Source organism: Zootoca vivipara, chromosome 14, assembly GCF_965207765.1.
Source record: "Zootoca vivipara chromosome 14, rZooViv2.hap1.1, whole genome shotgun sequence".
Taxonomy (NCBI): domain Eukaryota; kingdom Metazoa; phylum Chordata; class Lepidosauria; order Squamata; family Lacertidae; genus Zootoca; species Zootoca vivipara.
The window spans coordinates 40,931,971-40,946,693 of record NC_142597.1 but is presented as its reverse complement, the minus strand read 5'-3'; the positions used below and the strand labels follow the sequence as shown (position 1 = coordinate 40,946,693).

Sequence of the window (14,723 nt, the reverse complement as noted above, 5' to 3'; positions counted from 1 at the left end):
TGGCTGTACGGCCAAATGAAAGAGAGGGAAAAACAAAGAAGCCAATCGGGCCAATGAGGAAACCTCTTAACACCGATAGGCTGCAGCTGATCATGTGACAAGGCCAGACTCCCTATAAAAGCTTCCGGATCCCTTGACACCTCATTTTGCCATTAGCGCCACACGCCATCCACCTAGGGGTGGTCCTCGTGGTGCTCCTCCCAATGTGTTTCTTTCCCCACTTCTGGGGTAGGGGAAAGAGACACGAAGGCAGCAGAAGAAGAAGGTCTGTTGCCCTGAGATGCCACCACCTGCCACGACCAAATTGCTGGTGTTGGAAATCTTTTCTTTCTTTCTTTCTTTCTTTCTTTCTTTCTTTCTTTCTTTCTTTCTTTCTTTCTTTCTTTCTTTCTTTCTCTTTCTTTTTACTGCCTGCCCTTCACCCTAAGGTTCCAGGGTGGGTTACAGAAACCAGGGTACAGAGGTGCATCTTCAGCAATCTCCAAAAGCTGTATAATAAAGGCATTTACGGTGGCACCTCTAGTTACGAACTTAATTCGTTCCGGAGGTCCGTTCTTAACCTGAAACTGTTCTTAACTAGAGGCGCGCTTTCGCTAATTGGGGGGGGGGACCCTCTTGCTGCCGCTGCGTCGCCGGCACACGATTTCGTTCTCATCCTGGGGCAAAGTTCTCAACTCGAGGTAACTCCTCCAGGTTAGCGGAGTTTGTAACCTGAAGCGTTTGTAACCTGAGGTGTTTGTTACTCGAGGTACCACTGTATCTAGACAATTGCCTTGGCCTCTGACCAAAAGCAGGAGCAAAGACTGTTCGCATTAGCCTCTTTTTAAAAAACAAAACAAACCCAAAACTGAAATACGGTATGTAAAACTACCCAAGTAACTCAGGATTTTCCCCAGCAACAGTAAGAAGAAAGGAAGGGAGAAGCAGACATCACCAACCCTCTGGCAAAGGGTTCGTCAGGGACAAGAGCTGCACCTTGAAATTTTTAGCACCTGCTCTCCAGCACTTAACCAGCAGGACCAGTTTGGGAGCCAAAAAGCAAACCACAGGTGCCAAGCAGCAGGTGTCAGTTAGCTATTAATCCTTCAGAGTGGCAGGAAGGAGCTGTATCCCCAGTGGGAAGACAGAACTGCTAAGATGTGGATCAACAAAACTACAAGCAGCAATCTGGGGGCTACCTGCAAGGTCACAGATAATATGGAATACCGCCCCCAAAATGTGTTAGCAAACTGAGTTAAATAAATTCCAGAGAGAAAAGGAATACTGATGGCACTTTACTGAGGAACCTAAACAAAAAAAGAATGTATAATTTGAGGAGAAAGGAACAGAGAGCTTTTGGCTGTCTTCTTCCAGGCCTTGTATTTAGCAGGGAGACATTCAACCAAACATATAGAGGGAAAACTCCTGCAAGAACTACACAGCTGATCAGATCAGAGCACCTGCTACCTCAGTAAATATCAGGCCGCTCTGACCAGTTGCTAAGCAACACCCCCTCTTGGGTAGCTGACTAACACTGAGGACAGAATTAGCCATTAAGCTACCTGCAGAATGACCTCTGATGTTGTACTTTCAACATCACGTCTCCTAAATGCAAACACAGTTGGATGAGGGCAGACAAGGCTGTAGCCAAAACATGGCCAACTAAAAGAGGGACGTTATCAGTGTGCTCAGTGAAACCCCAAGGTTTCCAGGAAGCATACAAAACAAATCTGTTGTTGTTTAGTCGTTTAGTCGTGTCCGACTCTTCGTGACCCCATGGACCATAGCACGCCAGGCACTCCTGTCTTGCACTGCCTCCCGCAGTTTGGTCAAACTCATGTTCGTAGCTTCGAGAACACTGTCCAACCATCTCATCCTCTGTCGTCCCCTTCTCCTAGTGCCCTCCATCTTTCCCAACAAAATAAATCTAAAAGGGGGCAATTCTTCCCCCACCCACCCACCCAAAAGTAAAAAACCGCCAAGCCCAAGTATGGCCAATGCTCTCTAGCACACAAAATGCCTAGTGGAAGTCAAAAAAGAACAATGAAAAGCCAACACAGGGAAAGACTCAGTTGAGCCTGTTACTGCTTCAAGCATTCTGGAAGAAAGCACGGCTGGCTAACTGGAATTCTGATCAGAAACACTTATTTTACGTGGGAGGGAGAAGAGACACCAGAGGAGCTACTATGAAACTAATAAGTGCCCCACAAGTGACTTTAGGTCAAATTGCTTAATTTTTTGGGGTCTAGTACGACCCAAATTGATTTAACTTTTTGTTGTACAGTGGTACCTTGGTTTACAAACGCTTCGGGTTACACATTTTCAGGTTGTGGACCGTGTGAAACCCAGAAGTACCAGAAAGGGTTACTTCCGGGTTTTGCCGCTCGCGCATGCGCAGAAGCACCAAATCGGAGCAGACGCGGCACTGTGGGTTACGAACACTGCAGGATGTGGACATGCCTCCGTCACGGATTACATCTGCAACCCGAGGTTCCACTGTATACATTTTCAACAATCCCAAAGTCTGAGAATCAGTAGCACAGATGTTGTAAAGGAGGAGTGTTTTGGTAAATTGACTGCTCTGTTGTGGCTAATGCTTTCCCCCCCTTTTTAACAGAGGTCAAGACCTTAGAGCAATAACTATGCCCCGTGGAGCTAGACTGGTGACTGGGAGCAGCTACCGGGACCATATAACACCGGTCCTAAAAGAACTCCATTGGCTCCCGGTACGTTTCCGAGCTCCATTCAAACTGTTGGTGCTGACCTTTAAAACCCTAAACAGCCTCAGCCCTGTCTACCTGAAGGAGCGTCTCCAGCCCCAGACACTGAGGTCCACCTCCAAGGGCCTTCTGGTGGCTCCCTCATTATGAGAAGTGACATTGCAGGGAACCAGGCAGAGGGCCTTCTCGGTAGTGGCACCCGCCCTGTGGAACGCCCTCCCAGCAGATGTCAAACAGATAAACAGCTATGTGATTTTTAAAAGACATCTGAAGGCCGCCCTGTTCAGGAAAGGCTTTAGTGTTTGTGTTTTTAAATTTTTTTGGGGGGGGGGTCTGCCTAGAGTGGCTGGGGCAACCCAGTCAGATGGATGGCATATAAACAACAACAAACAACAACAACAACAACAACAACAGAGCAGGCCTGAAACAGGAGGGGATTCTCATCCTGCAACATGTGGCATACCCTAGCGAAAAAAACCCCGATGTGCCTCTCCACCTGCCTGCTCGGCACTCAAATAACTGGAGGTTAACGAGCCCCACAGAGATGCGTTGCTGGTCATGTCAGCGAGAAAAAACCTTCGGGTTATCTCTGTTTCAGAGAGACTTGAAAAGAGAGAGGAGGGTGGAGAGGGAACAGTGCCCATCCATATGCTTCATCGCTCAGGGCAACGCTTCAGCTCCTATGAAGCGCTGCCAACTTCCAAGCCCCAGAGGTTTTGTTTTGCAACAGCGGCACGGCAGCTGACGGACCCCCTGCCACACACACACACACACACACACACACACTTCCCTCCTCTCGGGGTTCCCCCCCCCAAAATACTACGATGGCTGAAAAAATCATCAAGCGCAGCACCAGCAACAACTGTGGACTGAAAGATTGCAGGTGGAGGGCGCACACAGGACATTCCGGGCTTTTGCGTCACACTGCAGCGTGACCGCAGGATGGGAAGAAGAGCCCCGGTGGATCGGAACGGAAGGTCAGTCTAGCCCTCCAGCATCCTGTGCCCCACAGCAGACAACCAGATGCATCTTGGGAAGCCCATAAGAAGGCAACAGTCCTCTCTAGCTGATGTCGCCCGGCCACACGTTTTCAGAGGCAACACTGCCTTTGGCTCTGTAGAATACATCCCTCGTGACTAACAATCCTTGGTTTGACAGGGGGGAAACGCGCTTCTTTGTGCAGCACGTTGTTAAACTGTGGAACTCGCTGCCACAGGAGGCAGCGATGGCCACTAACCTGGATGGCTTTAAAAGAGGGCTGATCAAATTCTTGGAGGAAAGGACTATTGGTGGTTACATGGCTGTGCTCTGTCTGCCTCCACAGTCAGAGGCAAGAACGCTTCTGAATATCATTTGCTGGAAACCACAGGAGGGAAGAGGGTCTTGCACTCGGGTCCTGCTCGTGGGTTTCCCCCAAAGGCATTTGGGTAGCCCCAAATGAGAACAGGGTGCTGGACTGGATGGATCACTGGCCTGATCCAGCAGGCTGTTCTTGCGTTCTTAAGATCAACCCTCACAGCACTGAGCTACACGTTAAAAAGAAATTCAATTTCAAATCTCACCATAGAATCATAGAATCGTAGAGTTGGAAGACACCACAAGGGCCATCCAGTCCAACCCCCTGCCAAGCAGGAAACACCTTCAAAGCATTCTTGACATATGCCTGTCAAGCCTCTGCTTAAAGACCTCCAAAGAAGGAGACTCCACCACACTCCTTGGTAGCAAATTCCACTGCCGAACAGCTCTTGCTGTCAGGAAGTTCTTTCTAATGTTGAGGTGGAATCTTCTTTCTTGTAGTTTGAATCCATTGTTCCGTGTCCGCTTCTCTGGAGCAGCAGAAAACAACCTTTCTCCCTCCTCTATATGACATCCTTTTATATATTTGAACATGGCTATCATATCACCCCTTAACCTTCTCTTCTCCAGGCTAAACATACCCAGCTCCCTAAGCTGTTCCTCATAAGGCATCGTTTCCAGGCCTTTGACCATTTTCGTTGCCCTCTTCTGGACACGTTCCAGCTTGTCAGTATCCTTCTGGAAAGCAACACTTTCAATAAGAGGCCTTTGGCCACCAGCTCTTATCTCAGACCAAGTCCCTACTGCCGTATCTATGATATGGATAATAATAAAAATAATATTAATACCAGCTTATCTGGTAAAGAATGGCACACTCTTTGCCTTTGCTGCACTGCTTCAGAATGCAGGGGTGGGCTGACATGATTAAATGCTCCCCTGTACAAATAATAAATCACCACACAGACAGAAAAACCAACATGCCAGGGAGGAAAGTTAATGTTAGGCCTGACCAATGTTTGCAACTGCACTTCGAAGTCTGGTTGGTCTGCAACTGCGCCTCACACTCGGGCTGCGATGGAAACCATGACTGCCAGGGATTCCAACCATAGCTGATGTCAACCAGGGTGACACTAGATCGGCAATAGCCAATGGGGTGTCCTCCATATGTGGACTACAACTCCCATCAACCCCAGCTGGCAATAGCTTGGGAAGACAAGAGCTATAAGACACCACAAGAGCTATAAGACACACCACTGTGTCTGCAGACAGCGGGGGGAAGGGAAGGTTAGCGGCCAGCTTGACCAACCTTGCAAATCTACTCCAACTCTGGTTGGGATGGGAACCCTTCTCGGTTGGCCTCTTGCCCATAGCTGCCACCATGATTGGTTGGCATCCATGCCAAAATGACATCCAACCCCAGCAGGAGAGCAAAATGAAAAGGGGAACTCCAGAGGGCTGGCTCATGATTTATGGACTACGACTAGCAGGGAGCCGGAGCTTTTTCCTGCACCAGAGCTCAGCGCCAGATGCCGGGGTCTTGCAACCAAAGGGAGCTATTTGCTTTCATGACTTTCTCTGCAAATTTCACAGGAGCATCTGGCAGCCTGCTGCTGGAAACGGGACTGGACGGACACTTTGCTCTGATCCAGCTAATAAAGTCATACATTCATATATAGATTTTAAATATTTCGTTTGTTTGCCCATTTCAACAGCCAGCCAGCATCTCCCTCTCACACAAGTAAAACACATTTTTTTTAAAAAGCCAGGTAAAACAATTTTAAAAAGCTTAAACGATTTGAAACCCTGAAAAGCTAGCAGTGTTTAGAAGCTGAGGGAAATGGAGAATTTTTGAAATGATAGTGAAGCCTCCCCTTATTTTGGGCATTGTAAGGTAAGAGCTTCAGATACTCACATCTCAGAGCAGGGGCAGATTGATATGGGATTTATCATTTGGGGGGACATTTTCAGAGTCTGCTGTATTATACGACCTTAGCCAAGTCTACCATCATTTAAAATCTGGAAACATTTATAACCATTGGCACCTCCAGTTAAAAAAAGGGGGAATCAGGTGAGAGGCAACTGACAAAAAGGCTCTCTCTCTCTTTTTACATGAGTAGAATGTGTCCTTTTATTTAAATGCATCTCTGGGTCATAGCTTCCAAGTCTCCCGTTTTTCACGGCAAACCCCCAGATTTTAATCCATTTCCTGCTGTTATCCCGAACAGAAAAGAGTCCCGGAAATCCCAATTTCTTACCTGCCAGGAAGGCTCCATTTCGGGTGCCGCTCTGCCCATGTCTGGGCACCAGAAATCGGGCAGAGTGACACCGGAAGTCGCTTCTATGCATGTCTGGACATGCGTAGAAGTGACTACCGGTGCCGCACCGCTGCTGAACCCACATTTTTCAGCAGGAGACTTGGCAGCTATGCTCTGGGTTATTTGTGGGACATAGGAATTCGTTCATCCACCCCCAAAAATATATAGTCTGGCCCCCCACAAGGTCTGAGGGACAGTGGACCGGTCCCCTGCTGCAAACGTTTGCTGACCCCTGATTCAACCTGTCCAGCAAAACCAACTTTTTCGTCACACAGCACAAGATGACAAGACAAGATGGCTACCTGCCCCCGAGGCCTTCGATCCGCTGCCTCTCCTTCGGGAGCTCAGGCTTGTGATCCTGCGTCACCTCCACAGCCCGGATGAAGTCGTCCTTGGGGTCGTCTTGGACTCCGAGCACCACACCCGAGTCGCCGACGTGAGCCACGTACATCTTTGAGCCCCGGATGATGACCACGCTGGCAGTCGTCCCGGACGTGCTTGGCAGGCCCGTCATGGTTTTCGGCCACTCTGCTGCAAAGAGAGAGAGAGAGATGAGAAAATGGATTTTAACTTAGGCACAACATCCTGAACAAAAAAGCACAGGCATAAACCAGGCCCACAGATACTGATTCCCCTACAGTCATTATCTGAGGCCCTTCTTTGTGTGCCTCCTCCACAAGAAAGGGAGTTTTCTGCAGCGGCTTCTCATCTGTGCAAGAAGGTTCACCTGGGGCCTTCATTATATACCCTGTTTCTCCGAAAATAAGACGTAGCCATAAAATAAGCCGTAGCAGGATTTTTAAGCATCCAAGGAATATAAGCCATACCCCAAAAATAAGACATAGTGATAGGCGCAGCAGCAATGCTGGCCGCAGCAGGAGGAGGAGGAAGAAAAAAATAAGACATCCCCTGAAAATAAGCCAGTGTTTTTTTTGTGGGGGTTTTTTTTAAGGAAAAATAAATATAAGACAGTGTCTTATTTTCGGAGAAACACAGTATGTTTAGGTGCCAGGCGGAAATGTTCCTCTTCAACCAGGCCTTGGGCCGATTAACATACTGTATACCCTTTTAAATGTGTGTGTTTTTAGGGGGGGGGGAATTGGTTTGTTTTGTTCTGGTTTTTATTATGTATTTTGTGTTTTATCTTATATTTTAATGCTGTGGCCTTTGGATGAAGGGCACTATACTACTACTACTATTACTACTACTACTACTACTACTAATAATAATAATAATACAGTAAAGGGGGAAGTTTCTCAGCATAAACCCCGCATTCCCTTATTTCCAGAAGCTGCAGGGCCAGAGTCAAAAGCAGGCGAAACCAAGGAAGTGGGCCAGTTCTCCATATCCAGTGGGCCAGTTCCCAAACTCAAAGGTCACACATACACCATCAACTTAGAAGCACTAGCATGTGACTTTAAAAAGCGATGGCTTCTGCCACCCTTAAATAATTCTGGGAAAGGCCGTTTGTTAGGGGTGCTGAGAGTTGCTAGGAGACGCCTGTCCCCCTCACAGAGCTTCCATTCCAATAATTCCCTGGGAATAATCCAGAATGCGGCAGCTAGACTGGTGACTGGGAGCGGCCGCCGAGACCACATAACTTGAAAGATCTACATTGGCTCCCAGTACGTTTCCGAGCACAGTTCAAAGTGTTGGTGCTGACCTTTAAAGCCCTAAATGGCCTCGGTCCAGTATACCTGAAGGAGCGTCTCCACCTCCATCGTTCTGCCCGGACATTGAGGTCCAGCACCGAGGGCCTTTTCGGTTCCCTCATTGCGTGAAGCCAAGTTGCAGGGAACTAGACAGAGGTCCTTCTCGGTAGTGGCACCCACCCTGTGGAACGCCCTCCCATCAGATGTCAAAGAGAAAGACAACTACCAGACTTTTAGAAGACATCTGAAGGCAGCCCTGTTTAGAGAGGCTTTTAATGTTTAATAGATCACTGTGTTTTATTTTTCTTTTGGAAGCCGCCCAGAGTGGCTGGGGAAACCCAGCCAGATGGGCGGGGTATAAATAATAAATTATTATTATTTGTTAAACCAGGAGGGGAACAGGGGGGGGTGTCTCCTCACAGCTCTCAGGAGGGGGTCTCTTTTCAATGGTACAGCGTAGGGTTAGGTGAGACACACACACACCCTGCCTGAAACCCTACAGCCAGTCAGTGTGGACAATATTGAGCTATATGGACCAATGTTCTGACTTGATATAAGGCCACTTCCTACGTTTCCCAACTCTTCCGAGACAATGAGGATACCTTTTGGGGGGGGGGACACACAACATATACACCCCAAATATCACTGCACCATGAGGATTAAAGAAACGGCAGCACAATGTACTGTGTACAACCACAGTCAGCTCATGGTCAAATCCGTTTTTTGTTTGAGCCCACGCATACACAGAAGGCATGCTTAAACTCAGAAAGGCAATCAAGACTTTTCGAGACACCTCTCCTCTCCCCTACACACACGCAGATTTTTGCAGCCCCTTCTCTCTCTCTCTCTCTCTTTCCCCCTCCCCCTTGCGAACCAAATGCGCTCAGAGGAACAAAGGCAGGTCCCTCCCCTACACCCCTGAGCCATTGGCCAGGGAACAGAGCCAAGAGTGCATCAACTGGCTATAGCAAGTGCCAATTGCCAGCCAGGGTTCAAAAGCCCAGCTGCTAGTAGCAACCCTGAGTCTTGACACTGATTTTAAGCCCTTCGCTCTGTCTTGCAGCTCGTTCATCTGCTCTGAATGCCCAGCTGCTGGGAATCACAAGTGGCCAGATTCGCTGTTGCATTCTTGACCTGCCTGCGGACTCCACACAGGCAACTGGGTGGCCGCTGAGATGCTGGGATTGGTGGGCTTTCGGTCCAATCCACCAAGGGCTCTTTTCTTAGGTTCTTATGATCCAGAATTAACAGCAATGTACACCCCCTGTCAGGGACCCAGGTGACGCTGTGGGTTAAGCCACAGAGCCTAGGGCTTGCCGATCAGAAGGTCGGCGGTTCGAATCCCTGCAACAGGGTGAGCTCCCGTTGCTTGGTCCCAGCTCCTGCCAACCTAACAGTTCAAAAGCACGTCAAAGTGCAAGTAGATAAATAGGTACTGCTCTGGCAGGAAGGTAAATGGCGTTTCCGTGCGCTGCTCTGGTTCGCCAGAAGCGGCTTTGTCATGCTGGCCACATGACCCGGAAGCTGTACGCCGGCTCCCTCGGCCAGTAAAGTGAGATGAGCGCCGCAACCCCAGAGTCGTCTGCGACTGGACCTAATGGTCAGGGGTCCCTTTACTTTTACAACCCATCAGTCTTGCCTAAACCCTGATGGTGATGATGATGATTGCAAGCATTTTATTTATTTAGCTATTATCTGCATCCCACTTTTCCTTCTGGGTAACACAGCTGAAGGCAAGATCCTCAATAACCATGCAAGACAGATGTCCATTTAAGGAGAGCGTGACTGCACCCGGGTCCACCCCGTGAGTTCACGGTTAAAGTGGAGATTTGAGTCCAGCTCTTCCAGATCCAACTCTAAGGCTGCATTCACATGGAAGCTTATTCCCTTTCTCTTATTCAGTTCTGCATTATATTTGAGCTTTCAAAGAACGTAAAAGCTACTTCTTGGACTTTTAGTGGAATATAATGCAAGTTTAGTGCTAATTTCAGTGTTATTTCTTTCCAGGAAAAGAAAAATCCATTTGCAAGTAATATGGAAATGGGTACGAAACTTGCACTTTAGATTCGAAATGGGTACGAAACTTGCACTATAGAAGTGGCTTTTGGCATCATGCAAAAGCTCAAATACAATGTGGAAATGAACAGTTAGGGAAATGCTGATAAATAAAATGCCTGCACATAAAAAAAAATAAGGGTTTGGGCAAGAATGACAGGAGCTGTACTGTACAATGCAGTTGAACCTAAGAAGGGCCTTGGTGGATCTGACCAAAGACCCACCAAGTCCAGCATCACAGTGGCCAAAGGGATGCCTTATACTTTTCAGACCATTAACCCATCTCAAGGACCCTGAGATTACGATAAAAGTAGCCAAATTTTCTGCGACTGCCATAAAACTCAGGGAACAAGCGGTGTCACCACAATGACTAAGGCCCCCAACGGCAATCTTAGGCTATATCTTAGCGACCCAGTTTTAATTTACATATTCTAAATGCTGTAATATATACACGTGTACCATCCCTGCCGTGTAAATTTTAATGCTACATCATTGAGTTTTATGATTTTTTGATTCTGTATGTGAGCTGGTCTGTGACCGTGAATAAAACTGAATTAATTAATTAACCCATCTATTGTCTACACTGACTGGCAGCAGCTCTCCAAGATTTTAGAGAGATGGGGACCGAACCCCATCACACACAAGAGGCTACGTCTCTTTCCTAATGTGACCTGCATTAAAAATATTTTTTTAAAAAAAGAAAAGAAAAGTGTCCTGCACTATTAATCAGGATCTCCTTTTTAGTCAGTTGAGAACATTTTGATCAATTCATCAGCTGCACCTTGCAAACCTAAGCATGACCGCAGTCTTCCCAACACGCAGTGTTCCCTCCCGCCCAGCTCATTTATATCCCATCTTTCTTCCGTGGCCTGATTGCAGTGCCCCAAGACCTTGATACGCCATTGGCCATTGAAGGCTGCCATTTTACTTTCCCATGGTTCCCTGGTGCAACACTACACTGAGAGCACCCCATGGCATTGTGGGGAATTTAAAATGGCGCCTGGAGAGGCTGCCTCTGGATAAACGTGCAGCCAGGCGAAGGGGAGGGGAGAATAACATGGAAGGGGGGGGGGCTACAGAAAGCAACCTGATATGGCCCTGGTGCTATCTTATGTAGCCTGAAAAACCAGGAAAATGGGTAAGAGAAACAGACCCTAAAATGGCACACACAAACACACTCCGGTTCTGCTCTGCAAAACAATTAAGGAAGGAAATCTGAAATTTGACAGCCACGCTCCATTCTTTATGAGAACCGGGCATTTGCAATATATATTTCGGACATGCCCCTTGTTGTCACTAATTCAGTCCAGGCCTGTTTCCTGGCTACAACAAGCTGCAACCAATTTTGACCATACCCTGTTTTAACAAAGAGCTTACAGGGGGTTTGGGATAGAGGAAGGGAGAGACAAAGGCTGAAATGCTAACCCCACTTTACCTGGAAGCCCCACTGAATTCAACAGGGCTTACTTCTAGGTAGGCATGTGGAAGGATTTCAGCCCAAGTGACGTAAGGAGAAAAGGGTACAATTTTATTAATGGATAGGAGCCCAGAGATCTGCAAAGCGTTTAGAATGCACAAACGTTTCTTTTCGTGATGTACACTGACAAAACGGGCTATTAGGATATTCTGGGTTTTGTACTTAATTTTTTCTTCATTCCCACACATATCCAAGTTCAGGAACATTACCCAGCTTTCACGCTGCTAACCCCATTACATTTCAGGATCAAAGAAGTGGATAAATGACCACAAATTTCAAATAAGGGGGGGGGAGTGAGAAGGCAGAATGAGCAGTGAAACGGCTATAATGCAGAATTAAGCCTGCAAAGGGGAGGGGGGTTAATTGTGGTGGGGTGTACAAGGTGACAATGCTACACACATTTATAAGTCCCACTGAAATAAATGGGATTTTATTATTATACTTATATCTCACCTTTCCTCCAAACAGCTCAGGACAGCTTATGTGATTCCCCCACTCCCCCAGGTCGGTTAGACTGAGAGATGCTGACTGGCCCAAAGTCACCCAGTGAAAACTTTGTGGCTGAGTGGGGATTTGAACCCAGGACTCATGGGTCCTCCTCTAGCCACTACAACAAACTTGTGAGTGCCTTAGAAGAGCACCTCTGGAGTATGATTGCAGGTGAATGGAGCTAAGGACTAAAATCACAAGCAATCCAAAATATTGGAAATTAACTGAAGAGTTACTGTATTTTTCCGTGTACTGTATAAGACTGTAAAGGTAAAGGGAACCCTGACCATTAGGTCCAGTCCTGACCGACTCTGGGGTTGCAGCGCTCATCTCGCGTTATTGGCCGAGGGAGCCAGCGTACAGCTTCCAGGTCACGTGGCCAGCATGACAAAGCCGCTACTGGCGAACCAGAGCAGCACACGGAAACGCCGTTTACCTTCCCGCTGGAGCGGTACCTATTTATCTACTTGCACTTTGATGTGCTTTCAAACTGCTAGGTTGGCAGGAGCTGGGACTGAGCAACGGGAGCTCACCCCGTCGCAGGGATTCGAACCACCAACCTTCTGAGGCTCAGTGGTTTAACCCACAGCGCCACCTGCGTCCCGTATAAGACTGTATTCCCCCCCCCAATTTTTTTTAAAGTTTAAAATTGGGGGGTCATCTTATACATGGAATGTTGGAATTAATTATTTCTTAATTTGGGGCTCAAAAAATAGGGGTTTTCTTATACATGTGGGCGTCTAACGCATGGAAAAATACGGTAAGCTGAATAGACTCTTGTCAACCACCCCCCAGTGCCTCTGCATTCATTGACCATGTCAGGCAGGAGGAAGCCGTTGACTTTCTAAGCCAGTGGTTCCCAACAGGTGGTCCGGGGACCCCCAGGGGTCCGCGAGCTATGCCAGAGGGGTCCGCAAGATGCTATTAGAATAAAAAATATATTAAATATATTTTGTATGATAACAGATTTTTTGTTTTGGCCGCTTCCTGCATGAGCAGAGTCTAGTGCAAAACTAGAATTAGATAGAGGCAGTAGTTCTGCTGTATGCCGTTAGGTGGCGCTTCACAAACACTACTGTTTTGCAAAGAGGCAGCGCGCGCATTCTAAACGCTCACCTCCCCAAGATGCTTTGCGCGCGTCGGCTTCATTTGTGCGCTACTGCGCAGGTACCCTGTCTTCTCCATTCCCCTCCCTCCTCCCTGGCGCGCGCTGCCTCTTTGCAAAACAGTAGTGTTTGTAAACAAAGCGTTGTTTTTCGCGGAAGCTACAGTTCGCGTAGTTAAAAATGGACCGTTGGTTAAAAAGTGGTTCGTTAAAACGACAAAGGCCTACAGATGAAGAGGAAGATAATGCATTTGATGTTCAAGCAAGTAAGTCAGTGACTCTCGAACCGATCTTGTCAGTGTCCATTGAACCTAAATCGCCGGCATCCCTGGAACCTAACCCTTCCAAGATCAGTGTTAAGCTTACTGGAAAAATTAGATTAGGAATTAGGAATTAGATTTAGGATTAGGAATTAATGGGGGTCCTTGTCACAATAGCGGCTCGATGAGGGGTCCTCGAGAAAATTTTGTTGGGAACCCCTGTTCTAAGCAATCATGCAGCTCTCTGGATATTGATGGGCTTAATGCCATCAGCCCCAGCCAACACATTCAAGGATGATGGGAGCTGGAGTTCAAAAACATCTGGGCAACCACAGGTTGCCCACCCCTGGCTGAAAGTTATATGAAACCACATGTCAACAGTTCCACGTGAAGATGAGATTCTGCCTATTTACAGATGTGTGCAATTACTTTGTAGGCAAGACCCAGTCAACGCTTCCTCTACACACAAAGTCCCAGCTCTGAAGTCTGGTTCCATTCATGTGTTGACCCCAGAGATCAACAGGATTTGGCACCAAGCAAGCAGGAACAGAACTAAGGCCCAAGCCAACATATACTCCCCATTTGGGCATACTCCTCCCTACTTGAGTGTTCATAAAACTGGGCCACAATTCTGCAGATGATTAATTTCGGAATAAGCCCCATTGGGGGTTAGGCTCCCCTTGGGGAGTTGAACATTTACTCTGCATGCAAAGGTCTCAGGTTGGATCCCCAGCATCTCCAGGTAGTAGGGCTGGTAAATATTCCTCTCTGAAATCCTGGGGAGATGCTGGCAATACTGAGCTAGGTGCCAGTGTTAGAAACAGGTAAATAAGCTAACCGCCAAATGGTTCCTTAACACAATTACGGTCAACACAATTAAGTGTCTAGGCACCATGGGTGGGAGGCAGTGAGATTTATTATTATTATTATTATTATTATTATTATTATTATTATTAGTTTCATTTCTATACTGTTTTATAGTTTAAACAAAAAAACTCAAAGTGGTTTACAATTCATTAAAATATCAAATAAAAGAATCCAGAATAAAACAAAGGCAAGCTTTAAGGAAAATATTTCAGATCCTTCTCTAATGGACATTTTGCTTTCCCCATAATAATAATAATATTATTTATACCCTGCCCATCTGGCCGGGTCCGTCCCCCCCGCCACTCTGGGCGGCTTCCAACACACATTAAAATACATTAAAATATCACAGATTAAAAACTTCCCTAAACAGGGCTGCCTTTAGGTATTTTCTAAATGTCAGGTAGTTGTTTATCTCCCCGTATTTATTTACCTATTTAATTTATATAGCTTCTCCATAGCAGGAGGACTCTAGGAAGCCAGTGTTAAAGTGTTGGGACAAGGACCTGGG

At 47.1% G+C, this 14,723-nt stretch overlaps 1 protein-coding gene across 1 annotated transcript in view; it reads right to left on the bottom strand.

The window, feature by feature from the left end:
• Positions 1-14,723, bottom strand: part of PPM1D (protein phosphatase, Mg2+/Mn2+ dependent 1D) — a 40,720-nt gene that overhangs the window by 22,753 nt on the left and 3,244 nt on the right. The window contains exon 2 of the mRNA XM_035139684.3: positions 6,613-6,841. Within this exon, the coding sequence (XP_034995575.2) occupies positions 6,613-6,841 (229 nt within the window). The remainder of the gene's footprint in view (positions 1-6,612; positions 6,842-14,723) is intronic.